Here is an 18,836-nt window from a genome sequence, read left to right as displayed (position 1 = left end):
AATTTAGATTGGCAGGGAAATCATTGATTATTGATCCTTTCTCTCCCAGGGGGAGCTATTGTCTTCCTGTCTCATTTTGTGTCCTGAGAGGTTGGCTTGGCAACCATCAGGTTGCAGGACCCCAAAATATGGCCAGACAGAAATGTAAGTTGCACTCCATTTGCAGCTAGGGTCCTACTGACCGTTCCCAGCTCTCAGGGGAATTGTCTAAGTCTTTCATTCCTTTGGTTATCTTTGGGAGTGGCTCTAGATCTTGGAAGGGTAGTATCTTTTGCACCCTCGTTGGGGACCCCTCTTGTGTCCATGGGGTTGTTCAATACTTCGGAATATTTACTGCTATTCAAGAGGTGTTTTGTTTTTTTTGTTTTTTTTGTTTTTTTTTAAGTAGCTCTATGGTCAGAAGTTGATCTAATTGGAAGCTGACATTCAGAGCCTGATAGGAACTGTTTTGTAGACCTTCTCGCCTAATCTAAAATGAAACTATGTACCCAGAGGGAAAGAAAAACATTCTGAAGCCACTGTGGAAGGATTACTAAAACATTCCAAAGAATCACAGCTCTAAATCTAGAACATAGGAATCTTTTGATTTCCATCTTAGTTGGAAAATCTTCTCCCCAATATAAAAGAGGAAATTGAGGGTAATGTGGCTGGACGGCGGGGTCAGCATCTTGAAATTATTTAGGTTGCAACCCAATTCTTTCAGGAATTTTTAAAAATTGTACTTGTCTTAAAACTGAGTCATTACAAGAACAGAAATGCAGTTGTAGCAACAATTCAAAACCTACCTATCTTTTAACCAAACACCCAAACTTCCCTATTTATCTCAAAAGGCTTGCAGATGTTGTAAAAGATCTGAATTTAGGAAACAAAAGCCCTTTTTTGGAGAAACTTACAGCCTTTCCCTGTGCCTTTGAAATGTAAATATTCTTCCTGGTCTTTAGGAACCCAGAGCCAGCTCTTGAAATGCAATATGAGAGATAATTCTTATCAGAGAAAAAAAATTAAGCTATTTGGAAATGAAGTGAATAAAAAGTCTCAAGTTTTTTTCACAAATATTGGTAGTAAAAACTTCAGCCATCTGAGCAGGTAACCTTAACTTATTCTATCTGGCAGAAATACAACCAACCATTCTTTTATAAACTAGAGAGTTTTGCATTGTTGCACCTGTCTCATGGGTAAGATTTTAAAACAAAAACTATAAAATCAATGCATCTGTATATCTTTGTATGTATGTTATAGTTGTGTGAAATTTTTCTACCTCTGGATGATATTGCCAAAATTAATTTGTCAAGAGCTCTATTTAATTTACTTAAAGACAAACAAAAACTTACATAAATCAAGTATACTCTCAGAAGTATAGAAACCCAAATGTTTTTCAAGTTCACATGATCTAGGATAAAAGCTAAAGTTTATTGGTTTAATTACAACGGGCTTGTATTTAGAGTTATAAGCATTAAATATAATTCTTTTATTCTACCTAGATTTACTAAAAGTCAGATAAGCTCACGTTTTTTCTGTTACAGAATTTGCACCCAAGAAAGATGACTTAGATGATGGTTAGCTGTCTAATGTCCCATGAAATTTTCATGAATGGTCTAAACATCATTATTAAGAACAAGTAAATTAAATAGATGTAAGTAAGTTTATAAATAAACTTTTCAACAATAATTATGCTTTATGTCTACTTAAAAATAATTTCCAAAATCTTTTTGGTAATTTGAAACCTTAAAGTTATACTGAGATAAGTTGAATGATATATATTCATTGACTATCTAGATTATTTCCAAGTAAGATAAAATACTGAAATGTTAATTGCTGAACATAGGTTTATCTACTTTTGGCTTCCTTTTACAGATGAAGTAAACATATATTGGTCTATTAGTAAACATGTTTTGCGCCACATTGAAAAATTTACTATGAGGAAGAATATACTTCTAGAAGTTGTAAAATATATTTATAAACTTGCCAATCTACAGAATGCTAGTGTAACAAACAGTTCACAATTACTTACTTCTTAGTTTCCACTAGAAATAAAGGATTCTAAGATTTAAGAAATCTAATCAATGTGTTTAATTAAAACTACTTAGAAATAATAATGGTGAAAGGAAACAACTACGTATGAAAAGTAGGTGAGGAAAGTAACATGACTGGTTGTTCCAAAATGACAAAGAGAAGAACCATAGGACAAAACCTGAATGGATATCACAGTGAGAAGGCCACACACCACAACAAAGAGTAGCCCCAACTCGCCACAAACTAGAGAGAGCCCACACGCAGCAACGAAGACTCAACGCAGCCAAAAATAAATAAATAAAATAAATAAATTTATTTAAAACAATTTGTTGTAGGAGTATGGAAAAGGAGTATTGGAAAAGGAATTTTATGAGTGATCAAACGAACTAAAATTGGAATGGATTTATTTAAGTTTTTAAAGAATAAGTTTTAATAGCAAAAGTACACTGGTGTAAAATTTGAATTTGGTTTTCTCTGTCAAAAGGACAAAGTTTTATTGGACTATTGGTCTGATCTTGATAAGAGATTGTGAAAGTTGTTTTTTTTTCCACGTAATCTACTTGGAAAGCAAAGGTTTTGTGTCTTACCAAAATAATTTATTGTGCTTCATGTTATCTTTATCAGCCTAGTCTTCTGAATATTAAAAGAATTAAGTTTTGTTCACAAATATGTAACCTTCTGTATTTGCCTTCAAAGTCTTTTATTACCACTTTGGTTAAATAAATAATTTAGTATTATTTTATAATCTTACATCCAACATAGTCAAATGTCCAAACCTTTTGACATTTGACAACTTCCCAAAATCAAATTCTAAATGGAGTCTTTTTTACCTCAGAGCAACTTTGAGATTTTCCAGAAGACCTCTGAGAAACCTCAAAGAATTTGTCTCTCACCTTGTAAAAGAGAGATGTTAAGCTAATGAGATTGATTTTGTATGTTAAATTACATGGGAGCACTGTCAAGTAAGAAGTGACGATAATCCTCCTTATGTTATCTGTATAGGGATATATATTGTTGACATAGCTATTTTAAAAATTGTCTAAAGTCTTTAGAAATTTGTCAATACTGTCATTGTCCAATTATTATCTAAAATTATTATATGCCACAAAAATAACTAAATTTCCTTGTCAAATGAACTCTCATCAGATCTTCAACCATGGCCATTTTTTAGCCTTTTTTCATTTACATATAGTTACTGTTTTACTCTGATGTATTTTGAGGTACCTAATCTTCAGAGAGATTCATAGAACGGACTTTGACAAATATTCTAGAACTGGGTAAGAATTGGGTAAAACTGGGTAAAACTGAACTGGGTAAGAATTTCCATTAGGAAAAACTGGCTTCAAGCAGAATAATATTAATAATATGGGACTGAATAAACTGATGAGGATGATTATGAATTTTTTACAACTTTTGCTTTGAAACATTACTGGTTCCTTAATGTTTTGTTTTTCCAGATTTAAGGAAAACTTTTTCTTTTTTCTCTTAAGATATCTATGACTTACAGTAATTTTATAAAGTACACCTCTGTAAACAGAACTGAAATATTTAATTTTTCTCCCTACCTAATCCCTCCAGAATACAGAAATTTATTGAGTATTTTTCTTTTCATAGCAATATAGTTGTTTGCATAACTTCAATAAGGATCTGGTCTCCTTGTAACAAGACATGATTGGAAACATTGGTTATATTACCAATACTTTGACTGGAATATCATATTTGAGAATTCCATAAAATCAGATATGACCAAACAGTTTTAAGGAACTAAGGTTGACTTTAAGGAGCCAATAAAACTTACGAAAAATTCCAGCAAAGCAGATTTAAAATGAGTATATATGGTCAATCACTATCCTTGCTACATTTACATAAATAAGCAGGCCAAATTTAATGAGACTAGACTTATTTTGCAAACAAATTAGTCTTGCTGTGATTATCTTTGATAGAAATGAGGGTGTTCATAAAAAAAATTATGTTTCAGTAGAAAATTATAACACAGCCTTGTGGATATCAGATTCTAGTTCCATTTATTGTCTTTGAGGTTTTTTTATATATCTATAAACCAAACTAGATCCTGAATTCTTCTAGTATCCTCAATTATCTGGCTACAACTCTCCAGACTAACATTTCCAATTTTCTCCCACCCTTTTTGAATTGGAATCACTAAGAACAAAGACTGCCCTTTAACCTCCCTGGCAGGGACCATACCAGGTACCCCTCACTGTCCAGAAGGCAGCCAAACTTCAGGGACTTGAACCTTGGGTCCACATCCCCCAATTAAAATGGGCTCCTCTAGACTCTTGGAACTGCACACCAGCTGGAGATCTAAAATTAAAATCGTCTAGGGAGGTTCCTCCCCAGAAGCAGATGGCATTCTCAGGTAGACAGCTCTCCCAAACTCAGAGATCAAGATCTTCATCTCCAATATAAAACTTTATTCCTTTGCCTTTTCACTACTTGTTTTTTCTCTCTGTTAGTGCACGGGAAGACAGAGCTCCTTAGCTTTGGCAAATGTTGCTTAATTTACTGCTAAGCCCATAGCTGAACAACAAAAGTGCCTATATTTTCTTGCTAAGGTGGTTTTAGATAATAGGATTGCTTTAGATTACTTCTTGGCTGAACAAAGAGGAGTCTGTGCCATAGCAAATACTTTCTGCTCTACCTGGATCAACACCTGTGGTATTGTAGCAAAGAGAGGAAATAAACAAATAAACCACTTGGCTAAAACAGACTGTTGCCCCTTCAGGTATATTCTTTGATTTATTTGATACCAACTGGTTTGGTTCACAGGGACCCTGGCTAAGGAGTATACATCATTCTTTTGGTATTATCTTCCTAGTAGCTATCATTGTAGTCTCCCTGGTGCACTATGCTCTCTCAAAAGTCTTAAATGCATGTCCACAGCCACCAGTAGTACACTAGATGGTCTCACAATGCTTGGAGAAACAGAAACAAGATGAACAGCAGAAACAATCTCTTCCACAGATCTGACATCGTAACCTATGAGTTTCACAATGAGACAAGAACAACTTAACTCTGATGGTGACTGAGAGTAGCGCTAATACTAAATTTTTGGTCAATATCTCATGTATCAGAGGATGACCAAAATGGGGGAATTGTTAAATTAATTCAACACGGAGGCCATTTCTCCCTCTTCCCTAGAAAAGTATCTCCCTGAGCTCCTAACCACTTTCGGTTTGGCACTGCCCAATTCCAATTGACTTTTTCGCTCAAATAAACTCTTAAAATTTTGAAAAATAAATAAAGTAATAAGGCAAAACAGGTCATAAGATCATAAACTAACCTTGAAGCAATTCTGATAGAGGGGTTTTAAAAACATTTTGAAAAATATTTTTTTTTCAAATTTGTTTATAGCTTCCCAAGGTAATTCCTTAAAATAGCAACCCTAAACTGAATGATTGCTTCTATATTCATTAAAAAAAAATCACATTTATTCTCATCTGTTTTATATAATTAAAATTAATTCTAGTTTCAGACACCAATTTAGATATTCGAATCACCATTGATGCTTGATATGTCATAAACCAAAGCTGAAAATTATTGCTTGTATCTGCTAATCCCAAGAAATAATTTTCAGCTTTGGTTTATTTAGCAGATGCAAACTGGTATACATAGAATGGATAAACAACAAGGTGCTACTTATAGCACAGGGAACTATGTTCAATATCCTGTGATAAACCATAATGGAAAAGAAAATGACAAAGAGTGTATATACATGCATAACTGAGTCACTCTGCTGTACAGCAGTAATTAACACAACATTGTAATTCAATTATACTTCAATAAAAAATAAATTTTAAAAAAATCTACAAAAATGAAAGTCATTTCTTGTTATGTACATTCTTCAGGGTTTATATAACAAGGAATAAGGTTGTATATATTACACATATGATACTCTTGATGATGGTTACATAAAGGGCAGATTTCCATAGTCAGAATGAAGAACAGATTTGAGTTTCACATCTTGACATTAAGGATAAAATACATAAACTGGTTAAAAATCTTTTGGTTTCAGTGTGACTAAATAATATGCTTGCATCAACATTTATTCACTTTGTTGTGAATTCTTGGCCTCAGTGTACATTATCAGAAACATGAGACATGCTCCTCAGTTTTCTTATTTCTCAAAGTAAGAGGTTTTATTCCCAGTACTGACTGCCATAACTGTCTCAAAGAAAACAATATGCCCTCAGCCACAAAGATAAATTATAGAAGAACTAAAAAAAAAAAAAAAAGTTAGGTTTACTGATTTAAGAGGCACTTGGTGAGCTTTCAGACCTCAATTAAGGCTGTGATTTGAGAAAAAGAAAATGAATTTTCCAAGCAATTAGGTGGTAATAGATCTAATGGCTTTGGGGGAAAGAAACGGGTATATTTAACTTTGACAAGTGGCTGCTGTGCATGTGTTATATAACCTCTTTTGATAAGTATTTTTGCTCCAAATACCTTTTTTAATTACCTGAAAATGCCTTTTGCAGGGAATTATAAAGAGTAACAACCACAAAGGAGACAGGCATTCTGCCCTACTGAGTCAACAGCATTCACTTTTCTAAAAACATCTCACATTAATTTCATAATACTCACTTTAAAAGGTCCAAAAATATGTGCTTACCAATAAACCATATGGTCTCAGAAGGATATTTTACAAGAAAATGTGTCAGCTTTCATAAACTTCCACAGGGGACCCTTTTCCTTTTGAAAGAAGAAAATCTGACATTGAAAACACAGTGGAATTTGAGCATGAAAGAGACTTTTTAGCAGCATGAGAATGCAATAGAATCCAACAAAATCAGTACACTTTATATTAAAGTAAGGCCCTGTGTTCAGCTCATTCGTGGGACAAAAGAACAAACCATTGGTTACAGTGATGTAGTACAGGTATTCAAATTAATGGAGATTGAAGTTCCTCATTTACTTATTGTTAAAGGACAAGCTAAAATCGATTCATCTGAAAACAGAGCCACATTGCTATACCTTATTCCTTAGGTAAAAATCTTTCCTTAAGCTCTTTTTTTCACAGTGTGCAATGTTCTTCATTATTTAACCCTACTTTTTTCCCTGCCAATTCTCTAGAGTGCCAAAATGTGTCCTACAAAGCTTCACAAGGAGGAAATCCTCCATCCACTAGTTCTGTATGAGCAGAAAATAAATTCTCTGAGCTTTGTTGCCTGCCTCTTCCAGACGCCAGAAGCCTGACCTCTCTAACCTACAGAATAGCAAAATGAGTTGGCTTTAGGGTACAGAAAAGATTTCAAGCTAATCAACTGAATGAGGTTTCTCTAAAAGAAGGCATAAAATTAAAACACATAATGGTCACACCTAAAACTTGGCTGGAGACAAAAGAAGTTTAATGTCTTCTTTGCTGGGGTTGGAATAATTGTTCACAAAATAGGAATGCTGAGGTCATACAACCAATTAATCAATGAGTAATCAGTGGGACAATAGCCAACTCATTCAGTCACTTTAACCACATTGATAATGAATATTGATTTCTAAAATCAAATCTTTCAGGAGTTGATCATCTGTTTACTCAGATGACAAAACCAGTGGGTCAGTTCCACTGCCTATCTGGCCCCTTATGTGGTAAAATCTGAAGAGTGCTTGCTGTTGTCTGAGGTTGAAGCATAATGATATTGGTACTAACAGAAAAGCAGAAGCTCTCCTAACCCCAGGAGCCCTAACCCCAAGAGAGGAAGCAAGGGGACTATAAGAGAAGCAGAGGATACACCCAGCTCAAGAAAAGCTGGGACAGGACATCAGTGCCACAGAATTGGGCAGGAGAAAGCAGCACAGGTCATGTGGCCAAAGTAACACAGGGTCGAGCTAAAAGCACTAACACCTAATTAGTCATAACTACAACTGCCATATGTTGAGCACGAATATTTGCCAGGAATTGTGTTTATCTCAGCAAATCTTGACAGCAGGTTTTTGATAGTTTCTATCTCCCTGTTAGGGAGAGGGAAACTGAGACTCAGAAAGCCAGCGGTGGAATCAGAAACAAATCCAGGCAATATAACTTCACGGCCCATGCTTTTGCCAGAAGCCCTCAGGAGCACTGGCTGAAGTGAGGAAATGGCAAACATGAGCAGGGAAACTGAAATGAATCAGCCAAACATCAAGAGAGGGGCAAAAGGAGTCAGTGGACAAATGTTTAAGAGGTTGAGCCCCACAGCCAGGACCAGCAGGTAGGTGTGTGATGCTGCTTTGGAAGCCTGTGCTCAGCCTCATCCAGCAGCTGTGACCTGTCCCTCTTTAATCACTTGTAATTACAAACCACCATCAGACAGGGATGACTAGAAATAGCCATCTTGGTAAGCGTGGATCATTCAAGAACACATTCTGCAGGTCAAATAGAACTCTTTCATTTCTCCTCATTAAAAAAAAAAATTATCGAAAACCTTGCTTTGACAAGAGCGTACCAACATGTGGAATATCATGCCTTCATCTGAGGTCTCAAAACATTTCATAAACACTCTTACAGTGGCCCTCACAGAAGAATCCTTTTTATTCAGTGCCCTGAAGCTAGGGTTGGAATATTAGAGAAGAATCCAGTATCTTCCTACGACCCTTCAGGGTATCTTGTACTTTCACCTAGGCTAGAGAGAAGACAGTGATGATTTCAAAATTGGAATCCCACAGCTTGTTTTGCAGGGATTACACATACTTCTAGAATCTCCGAAGGATGTGTTGCTTACTGTGAATCAAGGAATCAGTGGCAGAGTGTATGGGGCCTACCAGATTAATCGCATTGCCTGCATTGATTTGTTAAGCAACTAGAACATGTGCCTTATAAAGTCCTATACCCATTACGTCACGCTGGTAAATAGCCAGCTTTAATCTTCAGTATATTTAAATTGTTGTCATTGTATTATATTGTCCTCAGTGGATCCATGCATTTCTGCTTATAATTCTTCTATTTCTAGAAGTGGTCTGTAAAGAAATAGATCTGACCAGTAAAACCCATAATATGGAATTGATTCTCTTTACTAAATATATTTATGGCACTTTATATTTACAAAGGATTTTGTTGTTGCTGCTGCTGGTTGCATTTTCAATGGATTTATTTAGGTAAGTGTGGCTATTTTCATCTTACTCTGGAAGGCTAAAGATCACGTTGCTACAATTTACCCACTAAACCGGAGACCAAAACAATAGAAGTCTGCTGATACCCAACACAATGTTAGGCTCATTTTTTCTTTCACTGAGGCAAAAGGTAAAGAAATATAGACAATTAACAATTTCCATTTAACAAATGACTATAGATATATAGGCTGAATGATTCAGACCAAACACTTCCCTAATTCTCATTTTATATCAGTACTAGTATTTCTGGCAAGAATTACTCATTAAATAGCATATGTACTGATATTTTAACTTGTCTTCAGTCATGAAGGTTTGGGTACACACATGGTATAGAACAAGCACTGTAATTAGCTCTAGGGGGCTCTAAGGGCAAGCACAGAACAAAAGGCCCAGCCCACTTCAAGTGACTTCAAGTGTGCCCAGAAAGACACAACATACACACACAAAGTGTCGTGAGAAACCAATATACCCAAAGATGTGGGGCAATATTCACGTCAAACCCTAATAAATATATCCAACTGCAGGGCTGAGAAAACTTACTGAGCCACAGTCAACAGCCACCTGGTTTCAAACAATACTGAGCCAAACCAAATTCCAGCATAACAAACAAATAGGTAACATTCTTTACTTTGCTGCAATAGTATGTGACAGCATAAACTGAGTGAATACATGCTAAAACAATGGTTCTCAAAGTGTGGTCCCAGACCCACAGCATCAGCACTACCTGGCACTTGTTAGAAGTACATATTCTCAGGCCCCTTCCCAGACTTACCAAACCAGGAACTCTGGGGGAAGAAGCCTACAATCTGTTGGCAGAACTTTTCCAGGGGATTCTGATGCACACGAAAGAAAAGTCATCCGCTTCAGGTCCAATGAGATCAGGAATGTTTCTTGAAGGAAAAGAACATTTAATCAGACTTGACAAGAATTAGAAGGTTTGCCTGAACTACAAGCAAGACCAGAAAAACAGATTAAATATTTACCTTTTCAAAGAAGTTTAGGCTCTGTTTAAATGCTAAACCTTATCATGCAACTACTTTGGCGGATCTATTGAATATTTTCCACTGATGTTGCAGCCTCAAAAATATACACTTCCCACCCAGCTATCTTAAAAAAAAATTGATAATCACCCCAAAATACTTGAGAATACACATGCTATCATTTAAGATGAAATGTGAAGTATTTCCCTTCACTAATAATTGTTATTTCTTTTCTTTGTCCATTTCATAAACCGTATGTTTAGCTCAAAGATGAAATCTGTAGAAAATTTACAAACTATAAAGAGGCTGAAATTAATGTGAATACGAATCCACAACGATTACTAAATTCTAGTCAAGATTTTTTTTTTAAAGTTCTTATTTTTTTTGCTACAGATTTTCTTAATACAAATATGCTATATTTTTCATTAGGCTCCATTGCATAACAATCTTAGTGCTCTACTTCCTCCTTGTGGTGAAAATTAGAATTTTACTATTTTTGAAATCTAAAGGTTGACAGTGAACAACAGCAAAGGCTTATTTATACCCAGTATCAAGTTTAAACAGAAATTGACAGATTCAATCATCTCATTGTTTCTGAATATCATCCAAATGCCTATCTTTTTGAAAAACCTAATAGTTGGTAGGATTTGTTCTTTTTCTTATCTAGATGCAGACAAAAACAACTGATGGGAGTAGCCAGTCAATAAATTTTTTCAAACAACATTCAACTGTTAGTTTTTTTAGAGTGCCCGAAAAAAGAAATTCAATACATCAGAATAATGTGATTGTTACTGCTAAAAATAAAGTCGCTAAAACTACACAGAGAATTTGTGGTGGGCTTCTCACCATTTATTTTGTAAATACTGTGCTACTTAATGGATAACTATCACTAGAAGAAAAAAAAAAGCCCAGTTTGATCAAAATTTCACTGTAAAATCTAAAATTTGCAGCTCTAGAGTTGACTGCTCAGTGGTGCCAGATTGTGTCACCACAGCAACACATTTCAGTCACCCATGAGGATGTACTTGGGTTGAATTACTGGGGTTATAAGTGTGGTATCAAGACTGACAACTTAAAAATACAAAACCCTGGGCTTCCCTGGTGGCGCAGTGGTTGAGAGTCCGCCTGCCGATGCAGGGCACACGAGTTCGTGCCCCGGTCCGGGAAGATCCCACACGCCGTGGAGCGGCTGAGCCCGTGAGCCATGGCTGCTGAGCCTGCGCGTCCGGAGCCTGTGCTCCGCAACGGGAGAGGCCACAACAGTGAGAGGCCCGCGTACAGCAAAAAAAAAAAAAAAAAAAACCCCTCGAAAGTAAAAAAAAAAAAAGGATAAATGACAATTTCAACACCTAACTACGTTTGCATCCATAATAGGTCAAGTTCTCAATTCCTATACGGTGTCTGTGTGATAATCTCAGGAACATTGATTATGTGGCCAAATGATGCTGTGCTAGAACCATGCAGGGGTTTCATTAATGAGATGAACTGATTCAACCTCAGTCCAGACAAAACCTTAGAGAAACAACAATGGACTCCACTTTCAAGGAATTCTAGTTGCCTCCATCTTTGCTATATTCAGGATGCTGAGCTAATGAGATACTGAGAAATCTTCTTGTCCTTCAAGGACCAGCTCAAATGCCAGAGTGTCTCTAAAACTAGACAGAATTAGTTCTTCCTCTTCAATGATACAATAGCAATTTATTCCTATAGCTAAGAATGCACTTCACACATTGTTTTAAAACTATCGTGTGCCCATCTGTCTTCCTCGCTAGACTGTGCACTCTCTAAGGAGAGAAACCACAACTTAATCATGTAGAATCACTAACATCTAGCATAGTGTCTGGCAAATAGTAGACACTCAATAAATGTTTGCTAAATGAATTGAATAAATAAGGGTGGATGGTGTTATACAAAGGAGTTGAAAGTATAATTATTGCCTTCGATTAGTTTATGGTTTATCTGCGTAGGCTCTCTAAGTGTATATTGACCGGTTTGGTCTTTGTATGATGGTAAAAAGTGTGATCTCTCCTGGGGTTAAGGAGAGCTAAGAGAGGAGAGAATTTTGTTAGCTAAATGCCATTCAAACCAGCTTTTCCAGCTTTTCTTCCACTAGCCCTTCCCTTAAAGCACAGAACTTGTTTGCAGCCAAAGGAAACTGGGCCCCTTTTCTTGATCAGTGTTATTTCCCTCTCTCCACAATAGCTGTATGGCCCCACACTAAGGCTGCACATGTTCAGAATCAGGAAATGGTCAATAAAGTACACTTTCAAAGATATGAAGAAGACCCCCATTGTCCAATAATATTTTCCCCCCTACTATGTTAACTAAATCCCACCAAAAGAGTTGATTCCATTGTGCTACAAATTGCTCTACCATTTAAAAATGCACTTTCCCCTTGGAAGAGCAGTCCACCCAGTTCTTAGCACCTTGGTGTGTGTTGGTGTTTATTAAACTACCTTTTGTCTGCTCTGACAAGACCTGAGAAAGAGAAGCAGGATTATGGGTACTTAATAAGGGAAGTGAAGTGCTGAGGGGTGAGAATGAACATAAATGCTCTGACAGTGAAGTGAGGAAGCCCTACCATTCCAGACCCCTGCATTCCTGGGGCTGCTCAGGGACCCATGAAGGTGGCCTTCCTGTATACTTGTTACTATTACCTATCCACCCACAGTTTATGACTACTATGCTTCCCCTTCAAAGTGACAGCTAATTAATTTGAGAAAAATCATTCCTGGGAGTACTATGAACCCTCAGAATCTTCTTCCTTCCCAGGTAACATATGCTAGCCTACATGACGTGGACAGGCTGTGCCTAAACCAAAACTAAATGTCATTCCCAGCAAGATGAGTTGAAAGCCCTCATCACCTAGCCTTGGGGCAGAGTAGCCTGACAACAAGAGAGCAGCCAGCTAAAAGCACACAGACACAGAGTAAGGTGCAGAGGGGCAGCTTCACACCACCCTGCTTCCTCCATGAACTAGCAAAGCAGGCATCCAGCACAGCCGGGAAGACAGTGATAAGACACCATGCCCTGAACATCAGCAGATGGTAATTCAGTCCTTAAAACTATGCTCTGGGCCAGAGCTTAAATAATGCTAACAACTCTTTATGATCAGTTACATAGATTTTTAAAGCAAGAGGTAGACATCCTCTTTCAGACAGGGTGCCAAGAACAGCCTGAAACACACTGAAAAGGAGTCACCCTGGGCGGATCACCAGATCCAAAACAAGAAGGTCTTAGAATCTAGTGGACATTTGTTGTCATTATTGTTGTCGTTGTTATTATCATTGTTTGGCTAAACGAGATTCATTCCCTCTTTCTACTGTTATCCTAATTGCCTTTAGAGGAATGACTTCTTCACCTCTCTGTGAAGTCTTAGTGGAACTGTACCTTACCCTAAGCAGAGATTTGGCACAAAGTCATGGAGTGTGACCCTCTCTCTCTGGACTTTGCACTTTGAGAAGAGTGACTTTTTTTTTAGTTTAAAAAAATAAAGTTTGGGTCACATTCATTCCAGAAGCAGGGCCTGTAAAAGATGGTCAGATAGTTTCCAGTGTCTAGAGACCTACTAGACTGCCCTGGTTTCCGTTTTCACTCTGGGATTGTGTAGAAGCCATCACATGTCTAAGCCTATACATTCTGTGATGAATCCCTCCAATAAATTCTCTCATTCTCTCTCTTTCTCTCTCTCCCCCCCCCTCTCTCTGTATACGTATATATATATATATGCATATATATAATAAACCTTTATATATGCTGCATAATATATACGTATATAACTAAATAATGAATCTAGGTATTCTTTTTTTTAAATACATCTTTATTGGAGCAAAATTGCTTCACAATGCTGTATTAGTTTCTGTTGTACAACAAAGTGAATCAGCCATATGCATACATATATCCCCATATCCCCTCCCTCTTGCGTCTCCCTCCCACCCTCCCTATCCCACCCCTCTAGGTCGTCGCAAAACACCGAGCTGATCTCCCTGTGCTGTGCTGCTGCTAATCTAGGTATTCTTATACTAGAAAACCTATGCCAGGTATCTCATTTGACTGATTAAAGACACCTGTAGTAGGCAGACTCGGGCACACAATTCTGTCTTAGAGCTTATTTTTCTCTGGATATGCCACACGCTACATTTTAATTCTATCAGCTTATTTCCAGCCTCTCATTCTGGATGATCTCTGAGTGAGCCAGGAGACATGAAACAAGCATACGATGTTGAGCATAATCCTTTTGATCTCATCACTTGAACCTACTGAACTGAGAATTCAATCTCAGTCTCTTAAAAGGTGAAAGGTATTTCTCAGATGAAGTAAAAGAATCAATAAGTGGTACCAAACCTGTAGTCTATCTAATCTCCAACTCTCCCAGTCCCATGGAAAATTATCCTTGGGATTGTGACACTCTGGCTCAGGGTGGATGTGGCTGGCAGCAGATTCACACTAAAACAACTCTTTTTGGACCATCACTGGGCTGGGTCACCACTAAGGCTCCCATGCTAGAGTTAAAGAGGCAAGTCCAGTCAGTTCCTACACACCTTAGTCAGGGTGGATTGCCGTAACAAAGTACCACAGACTGCGTGGCTTGACTTATAAACAACAGAAACTTATTTCTCACAGTTCTGGAGGTTGGAAGCCCCAGATCAGGGTGCCAGTATGGATGGGTTCTAGTGAGAGCTCTTGTCCAGGCTGCAGACTGCCAACTACTCATTGTATCCTCACGTGGCTAAAAGAGAACAAGAGCCTCTCTTATAGGACACTCACCCCATTTATGAGGGCTCATGACCTAATTACCTCCCAAAGACTCCACCTCATTATGCTACTACACTGAGGCTTAGGATTTCAACATACGAACTTGGGGAACACAAACATTCAGTCCACTGCAACGACCCAAACATAGCAGTTCCCAGTTGGAGCTCAGACTCTGTTTTCTGGTCCATCTGCTCCATCCTTCTCAAAAGCAGGGTTCATTTCCATTTACTTGTTTACTCCTAAGCCCCACGCAGAGAAATGAGAGCTTAGTAATTATGAGCAAAAATTAATTTTCTCACAGTTCTTGAGGCTAGAACTTCAAGATCAAGGTGCCATCAGGATTGGTTTCTTGTTGGGCCTGTCTTCCTGGCTTTGGGGGGCACAATTCAGTCCATAACAGGTGGACCTAACAAAGTACCACAGATCGGAAGGCTTAAACCACAGAAATTTATTTTCTCACAATTCAGATTGGTTTCTTCTTACTTGACGTATAAATGGCCATCTTCTCTCTGTGACTTCACATGGTCTTTCTTCCGTACATGTTTGTGTCTAAATTTCCTCTTATGAGGAAACCAATCATATTGGACTAGGGCCCACCCTAATTACCTCAATTTAACTTAATCACCTCTTTAAAGATTCTGTCTCCAAACATAGTCACAGTCTGAGGTACTGGGGGTTAGGATGTCAACGTACCAATTTTCATGGGGCACAATTCAGCCCATAACAGTAAAATAATAAGTCAAGAGACTTGGTAAATGTTAAGAATAGGAAAGATGGTGAGAGATTAAACAGCAACACTTATCAAGGCTGTGTCACAACTCTGACTCTGAGGTTCACAGGTGCCAATGCAGGGAAGGGAACTTGGTCAGTTACAAGACACTCACCATGCTTTGCACATGGATTTGAGTGATGCTATTTCAGAGGCAGTGTGCTTTTGTTGCCCAGTAAAAAGTCATGACTCTAATGCTGGCAGACTCAAGACAGGGAGGAAAACAGAATAGCATCATGGCAGCCCAGTGAGAAATGTATTCTTTGATAGTCACAATTTTATTGATTCCTTCAAAACACTGTCATGGGGGCAGCTATCTGTACTTCATGGTTCTGTGGGGACAAAGAGTGTTTGCAAAGAAACCAACGTTTCATAAATAACATATACTAATGTATGTTTTCAATGGAGTATGTTTCAAAAATTATATTACTTCAGTTGTTTTTAGTAACCTCCCAGAATTAACTAGTTTTAATTTCTCAACTGAATGACAAAATTCATGAGGGATACTTAGATCTATAAAAGCTTTTCATAGTCTCTGGCATGTCCATGTCTCTCAAAGACCATCGCAGCTCAATGGGCCAAAGATGAAAAAGGTCCCAGTGCTGGAGCCACAGACTTTAACGTTTGACTCCGTGTCTTGGCAGACCACTTGGATCACCTTTGGGAGGGAACTGGATATTTGGGAGTGAGGAGACATGTAGGCATACAGGAGGATGAATGGTATAGCCTGGCCATAGATCATCAGCCTTTCCAGTCCTATTCAGAGATAAAGTTTATCTGACAAATTGAAGGGAATTATGGAGTAAGCCTCTTTTTCTACCCACACACAGAAGTTCTGTGTAGTGCTGAAAGGTCATGAACAGCCTGCCTGGGTCTGAATCCCAGAATCACCGTTTATTAAATGTATGATTTAGGGATGTTTCATTAAGCTCTGCATCCTGGTTTCCCCATCTGATGAGGAGGAAAACAACTGCACCTACTTGGGGGGGGTTATAAGGATTTAGTTAAATATGTAAAGTGCTTACAACAATGCCTGGTATTTAGTAAATGCTATTATCCTTAAATAGTTTCTTAGGCTCTGAAAATTATAGGTTGGTATAATCAAATTTCTGTTAAATTGTTTAACTAGAAATGATAGAACAGTTTCAGCCACACGTGCATATTTACACGACCCCAAATGTGCTCAACACCGTGATCAAGGTTCATTTAGTCAGCTATGTAATGAAGATCTCATTATGTTAGTAAAGAGGGACATGAGTTCCTTTGTCAATGCTTCATAAAGACACACCTCTGCAAAACTTCCCTGGTGGCACAGTGGTTAAGAATCTGCCTGCCAATGCAGGGGACACGGGTTCGAGTCCTGGTCCAGGAAGATCCCACATGCCGCGGAGCAACTAAGCCTGTGCGCCACAACTACTGAGACCATGTGCCAGAACTACTGAAGCCCGTGCGCCTAGAGCCTGAGCTCCGAAACAAGAGAAGCCACCACAATGAGAATCTCACACACCACAACAAAGAGAAGCCCCTGCTTGCCACAACTAGAGAAAGCCCAAGCGCAACGAAGACCCAACAACGAAGACCCAACACAGCCAAAAATAAGTAAATTTATTAAAAAAAAAAAAAAAAAAGACACCTCTTCATTAAAAATCCCGAGAGAACTCTCACCGTTTGGAGCTGTTGAAATACTACCTTGCAATTCTGATAGCATTTGCAATCAGCTTTCACTCCACATCCAGGCTTTACACAGTTCTTCTCCAACTAGGTATCCTTATTTAAGATTTTTTTTTCCCCGGGTGGTGTGTTTGCATTCACTTTTCTCAGTTGTATCCTGTACTTCCTTTTTTTTTTTTTTCTCAAATCTCTGAGCTCCCTTAAGTCTTTGTAAACTATCTCAGTCTGTGGTGTTCTCAGCACCATCATTTGGTGCTAGATTGTAAGCCTCATTGGAACATCTTCTCTCTGCCGGATCATTAATGATGCTTTTAAAATTTACATCGAAGGTTCTTCTCAGTCTTTTTCTTGCAAAATGTCTTTCTCTACAAAATGGCACTGGTTGACTTGGTTCTCTTCTTTTGTTGCCTCTCATTCATTCTCATTCTCCCCTTTCCTTTGTCCTTTTAAAAATGAAGGGAAACTTTGTTACCCAAATAGGCTGTTATTTCAGGATGGCTTGTCTCTCAGTATATTCAGTGCAGATATATAATTAGTGTAGAACATATTTGAATGGGATCATTTGTTTTATAAATTACAGCCACGGGCTCATCCGTTTTTGTGGACTTCCTCTTTTTTCTTCCCTAGTACCTAAGGTAATCAGATTTATGCTGCTGCTTATGTTGACTCCCTATTGTTCTTGTGATGTGTGACATCTGTTATTTTACAGTATTTAACTCAGGTGCACTGGCAGCCAGACACCTACTGGAAATAACAATTAAGGGCATAAATAACACACATCTGCATGAGTTTTGGCACTTGCTCAGGTATTAATTCTGCTTACCACCTTCCAGATTTTTTCTCTTCTGCATTGTGATAAACATTTGATTTTGAAGAGTTCAGCTTTCCTCCCTGTGGAGATTTTGGCATACACTTTATGTAATTGTCTGTTTTTGTGGGTTGGGACGCGTGTCTATTGTGTGCTCTCTAATAATTGAACATTCAGGAAAGAGAGACACTCCCCACCGTATTCTCTTATTGCAGTGCTAGGCTTCCCACCTGAATGGTTTATACAACAACATCAAGCATGACTCATTGGTAATCCCTGCTGATATAAAATTCATATGCCTGTGTGCTTTCTTCTGAAGGCAGCAATTTGCATTTCTGTAGAGGTTTGAAAGGATAGGAGAGGGTTATTATCAGTTATTATCTGCCGACCACCCACAGCACTCACAATGGGGTACAAGAGACAGAAAGGGGAAAGGGCAGCTCTTTCAAATGTATGTGTAACCAGCTCAGAGCCGATGGAAGCATCTTGGTGACACTTTAATTAGCAGCTTCCAGGGTCAGAGGACGCTAAAAATTTTCCTAACATCTACTTGGAGCCCATGGAAACTGTCACTTCACAGACTCATGAGACAAGAAGGCTAGCAGGGAACAGCTGTGAATTCTCTCTGCTTCACCGCTAAGCAAGATGGCCAGCACCACCTCACTCCTACTTTGTACAGCTTGGGGCTGGGATCCATGGATGCCATTGACACCTGCTGGTGTCAAAAGCTTTAAATGTT

General features: G+C 38.1%; 1 protein-coding gene across 9 annotated transcripts in view; it reads right to left on the bottom strand.

Moving 5' to 3' along the window:
* DNAJB9 (DnaJ heat shock protein family (Hsp40) member B9) overlaps positions 1 to 18,836 on the bottom strand; it is a 562,457-nt gene that overhangs the window by 513,011 nt on the left and 30,610 nt on the right. For 7 of the 9 annotated variants that reach the window (XR_014326469.1, XR_014326470.1, XR_014326471.1 and 4 more), the window contains exon 4: positions 9,887 to 10,004. The exons of 1 other annotated variant lie outside the window; for it this stretch is intronic. Coding sequence is in view for 3 of the 8 variants with exons in the window: in XM_082846951.1 (XP_082703077.1) it covers positions 9,887 to 10,004 (118 nt within the window). In the remaining 5 variants the exon portion in view is untranslated. Of the gene's footprint in view, positions 1 to 9,821; positions 10,005 to 18,836 lie in introns of those variants that run through there. One more of the 9 variants, XM_082846955.1, reaches the window with a different exon arrangement.

The sequence above is a fragment of the Leucopleurus acutus genome (genome assembly GCF_964270905.1).
Source record: "Leucopleurus acutus genome assembly, chromosome: 9".
NCBI lineage: Eukaryota > Metazoa > Chordata > Mammalia > Artiodactyla > Delphinidae > Leucopleurus > Leucopleurus acutus.
Note: the sequence above shows the minus strand (reverse complement) of the source record. Positions and strands in the feature narration are given on the sequence as shown.